Source organism: Carassius auratus, unplaced genomic scaffold (assembly GCF_003368295.1).
Source record: "Carassius auratus strain Wakin unplaced genomic scaffold, ASM336829v1 scaf_tig00017722, whole genome shotgun sequence".
Classification (NCBI taxonomy): Eukaryota; Metazoa; Chordata; class Actinopteri; order Cypriniformes; family Cyprinidae; genus Carassius; species Carassius auratus.
This window is the reverse complement of record NW_020524809.1, coordinates 50,005-64,059: the sequence shown is the minus strand read 5'-3', so window position 1 is coordinate 64,059 and position 14,055 is coordinate 50,005. Positions and strand designations below refer to the sequence as shown.

The 14,055-nt window shown below is 31.0% G+C and overlaps 1 protein-coding gene and 1 pseudogene across 1 annotated transcript; both read right to left on the bottom strand.

Annotated features, from left to right (window-relative positions):
* Positions 1 to 174: 174 nt before the first annotated feature.
* LOC113075842 (vacuolar protein sorting-associated protein 4B-like) lies at positions 175 to 5,135 on the bottom strand (annotated as a pseudogene).
* Positions 5,136 to 5,687: 552 nt separating this feature from the next.
* LOC113075841 (ankyrin repeat domain-containing protein 29) lies at positions 5,688 to 13,723 on the bottom strand. Its single transcript, XM_026248501.1, has 10 exons — positions 13,399 to 13,723; positions 12,212 to 12,322; positions 12,031 to 12,129; positions 10,666 to 10,764; positions 10,494 to 10,592; positions 9,553 to 9,651; positions 9,348 to 9,446; positions 9,055 to 9,150; positions 8,876 to 8,974; positions 5,688 to 6,422 (listed from the first exon to the last, which is right to left on the bottom strand). The coding sequence occupies exons 1-10, from the start codon at positions 13,408 to 13,410 to the stop codon at positions 6,339 to 6,341; spliced, it is 897 nt and encodes a 298-aa protein (XP_026104286.1). The 5' UTR covers positions 13,411 to 13,723; the 3' UTR covers positions 5,688 to 6,338.
* Between the last annotated feature and the right edge of the window lie 332 nt (positions 13,724 to 14,055).

Sequence of the window (14,055 nt, the reverse complement as noted above, 5' to 3'; positions counted from 1 at the left end):
AACACTGCAAATTACATAAATAAAACGTAGTGTTTTAATACACCAGTGGACACAGTTTTGGTAAGTGTAAACTGAAAACGTTGCATTAGTGTTTGTTTGTCCGTTTGCGTTTTCTATCTAGAACCTTATGTGTACAATACAAGACATGAAGCAACAAAAAGGAGAATCACGCAATTTAGAGGTAGTTTATATATTTAATTTACAGGAGAGAAACAGAGTAGAACAAAATAAACACTTTAGAGATGACAAAGAAAGCTCTTTATACCCAAAACAAGTATTCACATATTTCATATATTTCACAGCTCACTGGTTGTCTTTGATTTCGAGAGTTAAGGTTAATGCTAGTGATTTTAAGTCTTATTTGGCACTAAGTAACCAGCCATTAAGGCACAAGTGACCAACATAAATACAAATACTAAAAAAAAAAAAAAAAAGTCCAAGTAAAAATATCATGACCCATTTGCAATAAACCTTTTAAAAATAAGAGGATTTTTTGTTATAATATTTTTCAAATGGCTGTTAGTGCTGATTGGTTGTGTTCAGGATAATATGAAGGCTCACAAAAATGTGACACCCCCCAAAAAAATCTCAGGATTAAAGACTGACCAAAAATATGTAGACGGAGCTTTGTAAACTTGATGAAAAAATATAAATAAATGCCACATGAATCCGGCAAAAATTCATCCCTCTTGACCAAAATCCTCAGTGAACTTCTGAAGCTTCACCAGATCCTCCTCGTTCACGGTGGGCTTGGTTTTCTCGAGTGACTTCAACATGTCCTCCTGAGACACAGACAGAAGGTCAAAACAAGCTCTGGCGACTTCAGCTTTTGTTTCCCGCACTAGCTGCAACTTACCAAGCTGACTATCGGCTCCAGGAGTTTAATCGCTCGCTACATCCACCCAGGTCATCTGGATCGCGCTTGTGTCGTTTGGAGAGCAGGGCGTTAACAGGTCATCAACCACAACATCCTGGTTGTTCCATGCATTTCCCCTGACCTGAAAAACAGACATGAGAGCACGATTTAAACGCTTCTCTAGGTGTACAAACCTATGGAAGCTTGTTTCCACCATGCAATAAAAAAAGAAATGTAATTCTGTACCTTTTTGAAGTGGGTCGCGGACTGAACTTTGCGAATGGGCTGCATGAGGGCGTCACGAACGACGATGCTGATGTCGGCACCTGAGTAGCCGTCGGTCTTCTTCCCGAGAGTTATGAAGTCAGCTTCATCGAGGCTATTGGGAGTGGAGCCGAGATGCAGCTTGAACATGGAGCAGCGAGCGTGCTGCTCAGGAAGAGGGATGTAGATGCGCTTTTCAAACCTATAACCATGAGACAATAATAAACCGATGCATTTAAAGACATTTAAAGCCATGAGAATTTTTCTGGATTTGCATGACGCACCTTCTCCTGATGGCAGAATCCAGTGTCCAGGGGATGTTTGTCGCTCCAAGGACCAGAATTCCTTCATTATCGCTTCCTACGCCTGCGAGAATGAGAAAATTACGTTCAGAATCAATAATATTATAAATATTTAAAACAGTGAAGAAAACTAATGGTAAATAGAATATTAAATAAAAATAAAGGACTTCAATATAATATTATTTATAACATTATTAAATTATTATAATATTACATAAATCTATGTAGAAAGTAGTGTCAAAAGTAATATAAATATTATCTGGAAATTATTATAAATTTATGAATAGCATATAGATTGGGAAAATTAAGGTATAATCAATATTTTAATTCATGAACATAAAAATGCTATGAACAATTTTTTTTTTTTACAAAATGTAGTGTATATATATATATATATATATATATATATATATATTTAAATATGTTCAAAATATGTTTAAATAAATATGTGATAATATGAATATTATCAAAATTCAACAAATATTTTAAATGTGATTTTTTTTTTTTGACTGCCAAAAAATCGAAATAAGTCAAAATAAATTATTAAAATATTCTGTAAAATCTGTAAAAGAATATTATTCATTTTTCATTCACAGTAATTGTACAACATGAATAACAATAAATGTTGGTCTTAAAAAAAAGCAATGAAAAAACGTCAATAAAAAACAAATTACGTATATTATAATATATATATATATATATATATATATATGTGACGGAATTTTATTTATTGACATTATATAGGCTTCAGCAACACAATAGAGGATAAGTGGTTTGGAGAAAGGATAGACGGATGGATCATATTATTATAATATTATATATCAAATAAATTAATAATTTATAAACAATATAAACAAAATATCTAACATTTCTGAACAATTAAAACTAAATGGAAAATTGAACCTACGTAAGAATCTTTTTTTTCAAAACTATTAAAACCCTGCCAAATGAGACCCAGACTAAACAAGAAATTTGCTGTTGCGATAAAGCTATCGCCAGCTTTGCGTTTACCTTGCATCTGAACCAGAAACTCTGTCTTGATCCTGCGGGCCGCTTCGCTCTCGTTCTCGCTTCTCGAGCCGCACATGGAGTCGATCTCGTCAATGAAGATGATTGAAGGCTTGTGCTCTCGAGCCAGACTGAACAGATTCTTCACTAACCTAACAGACAATAACAGAATTAGTTCCAACAAAACATGCTGAGAACAATGAAACATCTGAAACTTCTAAATGTATTTCCCTCTTTACATTTGAAGAGCACTTACTTCTCGCTCTCTCCCAGCCACTTGGACACCAGGTCTGAAGAAGAGATGGAGAAGAACGTGGAGTTGTTGGCCTCGGTAGCCACTGCTTTAGCCAGGTAGGACTTTCCTGTTCCTGGAGGACCAAAGAGCAGAATCCCTCTCCACGGAGTGCGTTTCCCTGTCGATAACAATGAGCTTCAGCACACTTCAGAAAAACATTTTCAGGCATTTGAATTCATGAAACCCATCATACCGGTGAAAAGATGAGGGAATTTAATTGGCAGGATGACCGCTTCCTTAAGGGCCTCTTTGGCTCCTTCCAAACCAGCAACATCGTCCCACTTTATATTGGGTTTTTCCATAACAATAGCACCTGGAAAGCATGCAAATCCATGTTTTTTTCTTTTGTAGATACTTAAAAAAAAAGTGTGTTTTTAACCCAAAATGTTGTACCTTGGAGTTGATTTTGGAATTTCTTCTTCTCCGCATCGCCATCATCACTATCAGTCCTGTACAAGATGAAATGTAACATTTTATTTACTCTGTGTAACAGGAAGTGGATTAGCCGATCGAGTAGGAAGTAGATCCTCTCACCCTTTTTCATCAGACTGGGGAACTTTGACAGGTTTGGAGGGCGGCGCGCTCTCTTTCTTCTTCAGGTACTGCTTGAGCTGTTCCGCTCGGTCCAGATAGTCGACACACTTCAGTCTGATGCTCTGCTTGGCCTTTTCCCCCTGAGCTTCATCTGCACCATTAAGCATCAGAATAATAATCAACACATGCCATCATTAGGTCATGGATGTTTTTGCTCAAATAATTGCGTTTTTTAAATAAGCACTAAATAAATGTAAGACATGAAAGACAGTAGTATACAAATATAAATAAAAATGTAAACCTATTAAATAATCTACCTAATAAAAATAATTTAAATATTATTTTACACTTAAATAGTATTATAAATAAACTCTAATTATCTGCAGCATAAAAATATCTAAACATTAAATTGTGCTTTTATTTGTTCATGGATTATTTTTCCCATAAAAATAAATTATAATCATCTGCACCACAAAACATTAAAAAGTGCCACTATTAGTTTATATATATATATATATATATATATATATATATATATATATATATATATATATAGGCAGGATTTTTTAAAAACATATTCAATATTCAATACATAAAAACATAATAACAATCCATCTGTTTATCCATGTTAAAAAAATTGAATAAAGCACAATCCTTTATATTAAATATATACATATATCAAAATAATACAATGAATTAATTAATACAATTATATATATATATATATATATATATATATATATATATATATATATATATATATATATATATATATATAAAATATGTTGTAATATTAAAACAAGATATGTTTTATGAAATTCTATTAATAATATTTTATATTGATGTACTAATAATTTATAATTATAGATAATAAACATAAAAATAAAATATAAATATATTTAAAAGTGCCGTAAAATGTAAGTGAGGTTTATAAACAGTGGCTTTTGGCTTCTTACACTTCACCACATGAAGGAAATACTGGATTGCATGCTGATAGAGGCGCAGGGCTTCCTCGTAGTTTTTGGCCTTGTCCTCTTCAGAGGCTCTGCTTGCCAAATCAATGGCTTTCTATTGAGCACAGGTAAAGAAGAGACATTTAAAAAGGGAAAAGAAACAGCATTTTTTTTTCTTGCTAAGTCTAATTTAATATTGTACAATATTTCACATTTTGGGAATAACATAAATAAAAATAATTGGAAATAAAATGATTCTGCACACAAAAATGAAACAATCAAATGTAATACTGTCTGTCCATATAGATCACTTGATCAGGTTAAAATGTTTCAAACCTGAAATCCAAATTAAATCTGTGTAGGACTGTCTGTTTTGTAGAAGATTATGTTATAGTGTGGTGTAATGTACGGATAACTGGTTAGACCAGTTTAAGGACAGGCTGATGAATACATACAGGGGTTAAAAAAAAAACTTTACAATGTACCAAATAAGTTAAGAAGCACTTTCTTACATTTATGTATGTATCAAAAAAATGTAACAAGCCTCGTAAATATTACGAACATTTGAATGTTTACCGGTTATACGATTCATATATTAAAAACCACAACAATATAAGTACATTTTAAACTGTATGTTGTCAAAGCATACGTTTAAATACAGCAGAAAAGGTACAGCAAAACATAAATAATACGCATTTTACATTTAATACATAAAAAGGTAATTTTTATGGCAGTCATACCCTCGTAAAGTCTCTTACCTGTAAGTTGACATTCGTCATTGTTGACCAGTGTTTTGAAGGTGAACTTATAATGTGTTACTGCTGGAACAATTCAAATGTATACATTTTTTTTTAAATGAATGCGTAGCAGAATCTCGATGTGTGTCGGTAAATCTGTGTATCTCCTGCACTTCCGCGTTTAGTGTTTACAGTGACGTCACGAGTGACGATCGATGAGCCACACCTTTACCACGCGTAGGACACGCCCACTGCAATTTTAACTGAAGCAATTCGAGTTTACTGAAACAAATAATGTAAAATATGGTGACAGTAATGTATGAAATAAAAGAAAAATAAAAGTGGAATATTTGTAAGTGATAATAATGAAATACAGAATACAATAAAATATGAATTCACGTTTTAATAAATATATTTAAAAATATTTAACTCCCTCATAAAAAGCTGCATTTTCGACTACATTTATTATTTGGAAAAATAAACCGTTTAACACACTTCATACACAGACAAAATGCTAGATAAAATGTTATAAATTAAATATAAAGTCCAAAATGCATGTCAGTTAGAAACAAATATGGCAAGAAAAAAACACATCAAAAAGCAAAGAGGTACTGTTTATAAATAAATAAATTTTAGTATAATAAAATTTTGTTCAAGCAATAAATTCAAATCAAATTTTAAAAAATCATCTAATGATTTTCATAATCATTAATTAAATGAAAGACATTTAAAAAGCAGCATTTTTGTGCACATTTATTGTTTTATATACACAGTTTAACACTCTTCATTCACAAACAAAATGCTAATATTGAAACTTTTCTAAAGAAAATAAAGTGTACATTACATTTAAGACGAAAATAAATATGGCAAGAAAAACTACTAGAGCCAAGAGTAGTGTTTTATCGAATTAGTATTGAGTTTTTTTTTTTTTTTTGGTTGTGAAGTTTTCCTTTCTTTGTTGTTGTAGTCGTATGGCATAAACACTGATTCATCATCTCTTTTGATGAAAACATGCTATAAAATTAAAATATATTTGCAGGCTACAAGACACTACTAAAATAATATAAATAAAATAAAAATAATTTATTAATTTTATAAACTCATTTTTAAGCATTTAATTTGTTTAAACAAAATGCATAATCTGCTTCTTACAAAACATACAAATTTAATAAATGCTTATGCTAATGACATTACATCATGTTACAACATTATGCAATTCTGCTTTTCAGTGCATTTGTGTTGTTGCAAGCAAGCACCATTATAACATCGGCTGTATGAGACAGGAAAGCTGTTACAGGATTTCTCCTCTCTCAGGAGGATGTAGTGCATTTGTTTTTCAACAACTTAAAAACTAAGACAGCAGAGAGCTAAGAGCGAACCCAATAGATATCAACTCTCTCCGTTCAGCGCGGCCAGACGCAGGACTCGCAGGATGCGCTCGTTCTTCGTCAGATCCTCCGGCAGTTCATTGTTCTGCAAAAGTGTCAGATGAAACCATATTCTCATGTGCTTTTATGATTTGATTCGATTAGATAGAGCATTTATCATATTTTGAGCTATTTGTCTGCAATACATTCAGTATACAGAAACGCTCACATGACCAGTAGATGGCAGAGCTAGATATGAACAATAAAACACTGAGAGGGACATCAAGCAACTATTTTTTGGTCAACATGTAAACTACAAATTTTAGACAAAACATTTAAATTGTATATACCTATAATAAAAGGATCTTTCCTATGGTAATTGCATGGACAAATTCCACAAATATTGTGTGTTTAATATATATTTATACACGCACACATAAAATAATTTAAATAAAAATTTAATAAATAAATATTTTTGCAAGTTGTCCATGTAAATTAATATTAGTGCAAATATATATATATATATATATATATATATATATATATATATATATATTAGTGCTGTCAAAATTAGCGCGTTAACGCATTCGATTAATTTGAAATATTTAACGCGTTAAAAAAAAATAACGCAATTAACGCGGTTGCAGTTTTTTTTTATTTCCAGTTGTGGCCTTGTGTGTTCAACGTGCAAAGAAATATGGATAAGACCAAGGAAGGACTTTTAGACGGAAAGTTTCAGTATAAACTCTGCCGGATTACTCTTCAGTCTGCCACAAGAAACATTACTCTTCATTCAGTCTGCCACAAGAAACAGCAACATTAAAATCATGAACTCAAATGTCATTGTTTAAAAAAAAAAAAAAAAAACAATGACTGTAACAGTGCGTAAATCAGATCTTTCTGAAACGCTAACGTTAATAAGCTTAAACGAAATAACGAAATAATTGTGTAGCGGAGTATTTTTTGTGCACAGTGCCGCGAACTGTCAATCACTCCTGTACGCGTGCATCACTGTCCTCCTCGCAGCTGCAGCAACTTGCGCTCTCTCTCTTCATCAAGCTTTAAAACAAAAAGGGGACAAAAGATCATATTGTCTTTGTGCATAGGCTATGGATTAATTAGATAAATGAATATCTAAATTTGTGCCTTGCAGTCTACGGTATTTTTTTAGAACAAAAAAGATGCTGCAGCCAATGAACAGCCAGCGGGGGCTGCAGGACGACTCAACCTCCGCAGACAGTTTTTAATGTTTATCAGACAATAAATACTCAAGATTTTGCTTTAGTATAACTCACAACGAGTTTCACACACCTTCTCCGGCCACGTTGAGTTGTTGACACTTAACAGTGGGAAAAGCGACACATGCGCTATTCACTTGTATAACTTAAGGGTGAATGGGTAATGTAGTTTCTGCTCTGGGTGGGATGAATTAGGAAGCTTGCATTGTGAAGGGCGCTCTGAAAATCGGCAGTGCAGGTAAAAGATTAAAACCTCTATTAAAACAGATGTCCAAATGAGCGTACCGGTACGCTACAAGCACGTTCTGGGCGCACGGAGAGGTGGCGGTACGCTCAAGAGCTATATTTGAAAGTGGCGGTACTGAGTACCGGTGCATACCTGCCCACTTAAAGCACTGGCAATGACTATACTTTGGAATTTTTTTTGCAGTCCACTTAGAATTCAACATGGAAATCATTTTTGTTTTTTATTGGCATTGATTGTTTTGAAATTCAAATGGTACTTACATGCCTGTGTTTTTATTTCTGTAATAAATATGGCTTTCAAGCCAACAGTTAATTTGGAGGATATTGATGGTTTATTGCAGGTATGTTGTTTACATGAGAAAATCTGTGTTACAAGTTAAACAAAAATTCCAATAAACAATCATATTTTGAATTTAAATAGTTTCTTTGTCTTGAGTTTACATTAATTATTTACATTTTACATTTACATATCCAAAAAGTTTCAGTCTTTTAATTGCGATTAATCGCGATTAATCGCGATTAATTTAAAAAAATTGTGCGATTAATTAGTTAATTTTTTTTAATCGATTGACAGCACTAATATATATATATATATATATATATATATATATATATATATATATATACACACACACACACACATACAATTTATATTAATGTATATTGAATAATATTTAAACAATTTAATACTACTAATACTAGTAATGCTACTAATAATGCAAAAATAAAACAATTAATTAAATATAAAACATAATAATAAATTATAATAATTTATATATCATTATTTCATATGGAGAAAATATTGTGGATAATAAAATAAATTACACAAATAAGAAAAAAATAAATAATAATAATAATAATTAAAAAAAAAAAAAAAATATATATATATATATATATATATATATATATATATATATATATATATAAATAAATAAATGAAATAATAATTTAATAATTGTGTATATTATTATATTATAGTGTATATTATTATATATTATTAAAAAATACAATTAAATAAAAGATCTATATTTGAGTGGTGTGGATTGGTATGTTATAATCCATGTCTCAAATTTACCTTGTTGGCTAGAGCTGGATCAGCATTCGCCTTCAGCAAAAGCTCAACTGTTTTTGGATCCCCACCCATGACAGCGGCATGAAGAGCTGTGGAACCATTCTAGATTGCATGGCAAAACACACACCATCACAATCAAACCACTTGTTGGACTGTTTGGACATCAGACGATGCTGTCATACCTTGAGAAGGCAGAGTGAAGGGGAGAACTTCAGGAGCTCCTCGATGACGTTACAGTGGCCTTTATGTGCCGCCTTGAACAGAGCCGTGGAGCCGTCCTTCAGCCAGAAACATGAGAGACTCACGCACCCAGATCACACAATAAATGAGGCACTGGCAAACACTTCATGCATTTCTAATAAGCTTCTTTTCTACCTGGCTGAAGTGATAATAAAATGAAATAAAGTAAAATAAAATATCTTGGCAGAAATAGGAACCTTTTAGAAAAAAAACAACTTAAATTTCTTAAGCGTACTTTTCTATCTGCATCACGGTCTGCTCCTCGTAGCAGCAGAACTTTCACCACCTCACTATGTCCCATCTGGGCCGCCATCCAGAGCGGAGCTGTGCCATCCTTACCCCACCCAAAAACAGAAAACACAATCAACATGAAGAACAAATATACATGCTAGCAAACCAAAACCAAACCACAAGGCATAAGCCACGATTATAGAGCAGACCTCTCGGGGTTGGTTGACTTTAGCCCCGGATGACAAAAGCTGCCGGATTACGGTCACATGACCCTCTTGGGATGCCAAAAATAAGGCTGTTGCACCGTCCTGAAAAAGAGGAGATGATCAAAGGACAGATGAAAATGCTATTTAGAGAATAAAAGAATGTGAGCTTTCATACATAAAATACAATTATATCAAATTTTTCAATTTGATTAAATTAAAATAAATGTAAAATTTATGTAATTTATAATTCTAAACAATTGATAAATATAATAAAAACCGAATTAAATAAAATACAAATCAGACAAAATAAAATACAAACAAAAAAAATAAATATTACTTTACACTGAAATAATATTACATTATATAAAAAATAAAATAAATGAATAAATGTAAAAAAAATTAATTAAAAAAATAAATACACTTAAAAATAACATGAGATTAAATTAACATTACATTAAAAAAATATATTAATAAATATAATTAATAGAAGAAAATCGAATAAAAAATAAAATGAATGGAAAAATGATACATTTAAATAAATATTAGATTAGATTTAAAGATTATAAGCAAAATTAAACATTACGTTAAAAATAACAGTGAAAATAATAAAACATTAATAAACACACAAATAAATATTAGATTAGATTACAGTAACATAATATTCAATCAAAATTAAATTCAAAATAAATAAATGTAACATTAGACTAAAATAACATTAAATAAAAAATAAATTCAATGACATTATTGGCAAATTCTTCAAATAATATTTCCATCAGATTCTTTGAAAATGTTTGGTGTCTCCCAAGGATATGTTTTATTTTAAACTGTGTCTCAGAGTCTAAACACTGAATCAGCAGAAACCTTAGAGGATCTGGCACAAGCATGCATCAGGCTTTCAGAGAGAGAGAGAGAGAGCAGCGGCCTGGCCTCAGGTGTTGACTAACATTGAGCTGGTCGTGGACACTGGCGCCGTTCTTCAGGAGGGTCTCCACCACTTTGGAGTGACCATACTGACAGGCCGCGGAGAGCGCCGTGCCCCCGTCCTGGAGAACACAGACCAGTCAGTTCTCAATCATCACAGTTATTCACAGCATTCTTCAATAAAACATGCCGCACCTTTGTCCGAAACTCTGTGGATGCTCCAAATTCAAACAGGAGCTTGACTATTTCATTATGGCCCTGCTGCGAAGCGAAGAAGAGCGCGGTGGAACCAGTCTGGAGGAAGAGTGACATCATCATCAGCACATTTATGAACACAAACACACTTCAGCTCTTACACAGCCATATGAGGAGTAATATTAGCACCTACTACTGCACTATTAACAACCTGTCACTCTAGCTATATATTTAGCTCAGACAGAAATAGCTTTCACTGCTGCTTATTGCCTGGCTGATTTCAGCAGAAATGCTAGTGAGATAAAATAATATACAAAACAAACAGACAGATAGATATAGATATAACATCAGATTAAAATAATGCATTAAATTAAAAATAATAATAAATCAAATAATACAGTAAAATAAATAATAGAACAAAATAAACTAACAAATAAATAAATGTCGAATGAATTTACATTTGATTAAAATAACGTTACCTTAAATGAAAATAAATAAATAAATATATATATATAATTAAATTATACAATAATAAATAAAATAAAATCATTTAATTAGATTAAAGACATTTTACATTAAATAAAACAAATAAATGAAAACTTATTCAAAATAAATGCATAAATGTAGTATGAATGCTTAAATATAAATAACCAAATTAAATATAATAAATAATATATTTTATAATCATTTCAAAATAATACATAAATGTATAAATACAACATTTAAAATAAATATATTTTATTATAAATATCATACAAATCTAATTGAATTAAAGAAAGATTATAAAATGAAGGAATCAATAAATAAAAAAGTTAATAAAATAAATAAATATATAGATTAAATAACATACATTAAAAAAAATAATAATAAAAAAAAGAACCATCTAATTAGATTATACAATAAAATAAAATAAAATAATTAATTAGATTAGATTAAAAACATTTTACATTAAATATAAACAAATAAATGAAAAAAAATATATATTTAAAATAAATGCATAAATATAATATGAATGCTTGAATAAAAATATCCAAATTAAATATAATAAATAATATATTTTATAATCATTTACATAATACATATATATAAATGTATAAATACGAAATTTAATAATTATATTTTATTATAAATTTCATAAAAATCTAATTGAATTAAACAAAAAAGAATGAATTAATAAATAATAAAGTTAATAAAATAAAGAAATATATTAGATTAAAATGACATTACATAAAAATAAAATTCAATAATAATAACAAAATCTAATTAAACACAATCAAAACAAATGTAATAAATTCAACTGCAATTAAAAAACGATCTCATCAAACTAGCAATATAAGCATGATCCAGACACAAGAGCATGTGTACCTCTCTTTGCAGATTAATATCTGCACCTTGCATGATGAGCTCCCGGACACTGTCATAATGACCGCTGTATGAAGCCACCATCAATGCTGTAGTGCCATACTGAGGAAACACACAGAATGCATTGTTACATGCCATACAATCACTCGAACAGTGAAGCATGCAGGAAAGAAGCAGCTCATACTCCATCTTTACAGTCGACATCCACTCGGCCGCTGTTCAACAACAGCTGAAGCAAGGCCAAGTTTCCTTTCCTCGCTGCCCAAAACACAGCGTTGGCAAGCGGTGTCTCCTTCTGTCAGACACATAAACAAAACACACGAGCACAGACCATCATCATTTCTATCACACTACTACCTCGCGGACATTAATTAACATGCAGTTCATATTACCATATTTCCACAAGACTGCTGAATCGATATCAGCGTAAATATTATTCATCAACAGGGTCACAATTAATAAATTATCATTGGGGTTCATTATAAATTAATTCTACAACACCCATTTTAAATGTAAAAAAAAATAAAAACTACATTAAAAATAAAATATACCAATGTATTAAAATATATTAACATAAATGTAAATTTTATTAATAATTTTTTTATCTATAAAAATGCCTAAAATTATGTTTTGTATTAAAGATTTTGAAAATTATTACAACAGGGTCTGACTATTAAACAATGACAGTTGTACATACATATATATATTTTTTCTTAATTCCTTATGAATTACCTTTCCTATATATATTTTTTTTGGACTGTAGTATAAAAGTGTAATATATATAAAATAACATTAATTTAAAAATACATTTTAATAATAATGTACATTAAAGTGTAAGATGTGTAATGTCAAAGACTATAGAATACCTTAATAATAAAAATTTTAAAGGGACTTTGGTAATGTTAAACAAAATAACAGTAAAAAAATAAGAAAATAAATTAATATTAAATTAAATTAAATTAATAAATTATATATATATATATATATATATAGACAAATCATAAGGCAATTCACCATAGAAAAACAGTCTACAGACAAGAAAATAGGCTATTATATTGATATAATAAAATAAAATAGGCCTATATAAAACAGCATTCATTTCAAATTAAATATAAAACAGTCAAAAAGAAACATACACACACACAAATGTAATATGATTATTATAGGATATTTTAGCGTAAACTCCGGTTACCATGGTGATTTTTGGAAGGGTGGGGTGGGCAGTCACTCGTCATCAGGCCAAACAGACGCCCGTGACTGAGAGAAAAACTCTCATAAACCGTTAGTCGGTTAAACGCTTATTCGTGTTCGTCTTAAGGCATATTTAAACTGTACAATTAACGTTTTACCAAAACCAGTGATCATCTTTACCTTGAAAGACATGCTAAGAATCTCATTCGTGCTTCATCTCGCTGGTAACGTTACGCGCTGTGCTCTTTATAACGTCCGTCCGTCCGCGGCGCGCATTCATCCCGCTGAAGAGCTGACTGGACGGATATACGGCGCTATTTACCGCAGTGTTTCACGGAACCGAGCCAGCAACAACACGAGCGAGCAGCTTCTGCATCAGCTGCAAATTCCCTTGAATCCTCCTCCTCTCTCTCTCTCTCTATCTCTCTCTCTCTCTCACACACACACACACACGGTAGGTGTGTTCGGTTCGTGAACGAACGGTTCTTATGAATCGAATCTATCCAATGAATCAGTTAAACAGTTCACAAAACCGATCTGACTGATTAGTTAACGAAAATTTAAACTGGATTGGCCTATATAACATTTTAAAATGCTCATTATCAGATTAGTTAATTTTTAAAAAGGATTACAGAATCACATATTAATTATAAATTGGCAGTAAATTATTCATAATTTATTGATTCTTTCTAATTCTTCCGTTTTCTCTTTTAAAGTTGTGTATTATGTATGTAAAGGGTATGTATACCCTTTAGTTTTTGATAGATTCATAATATAGAATATACATGTGCAAATGTGCTAATTTTTCTAAATTTGGGGGAAGCACCTCTCAAACAA

What these genes read in the sequence shown, in the direction of transcription:
- LOC113075841 (XM_026248501.1), bottom strand. An exon ending in CCACAGAGTTTCGGACAAAG is followed by an intron (nt 10,593 to 10,665) that starts GTGCGGCATGTT and finishes TGTGTTCTCCAG; the next exon opens with GACGGGGGCACGGCGCTCTC. An exon ending in GTGTCCACGACCAGCTCAAT is followed by an intron (nt 9,652 to 10,493) that starts GTTAGTCAACAC and finishes CCTCTTTTTCAG; the next exon opens with GACGGTGCAACAGCCTTATT.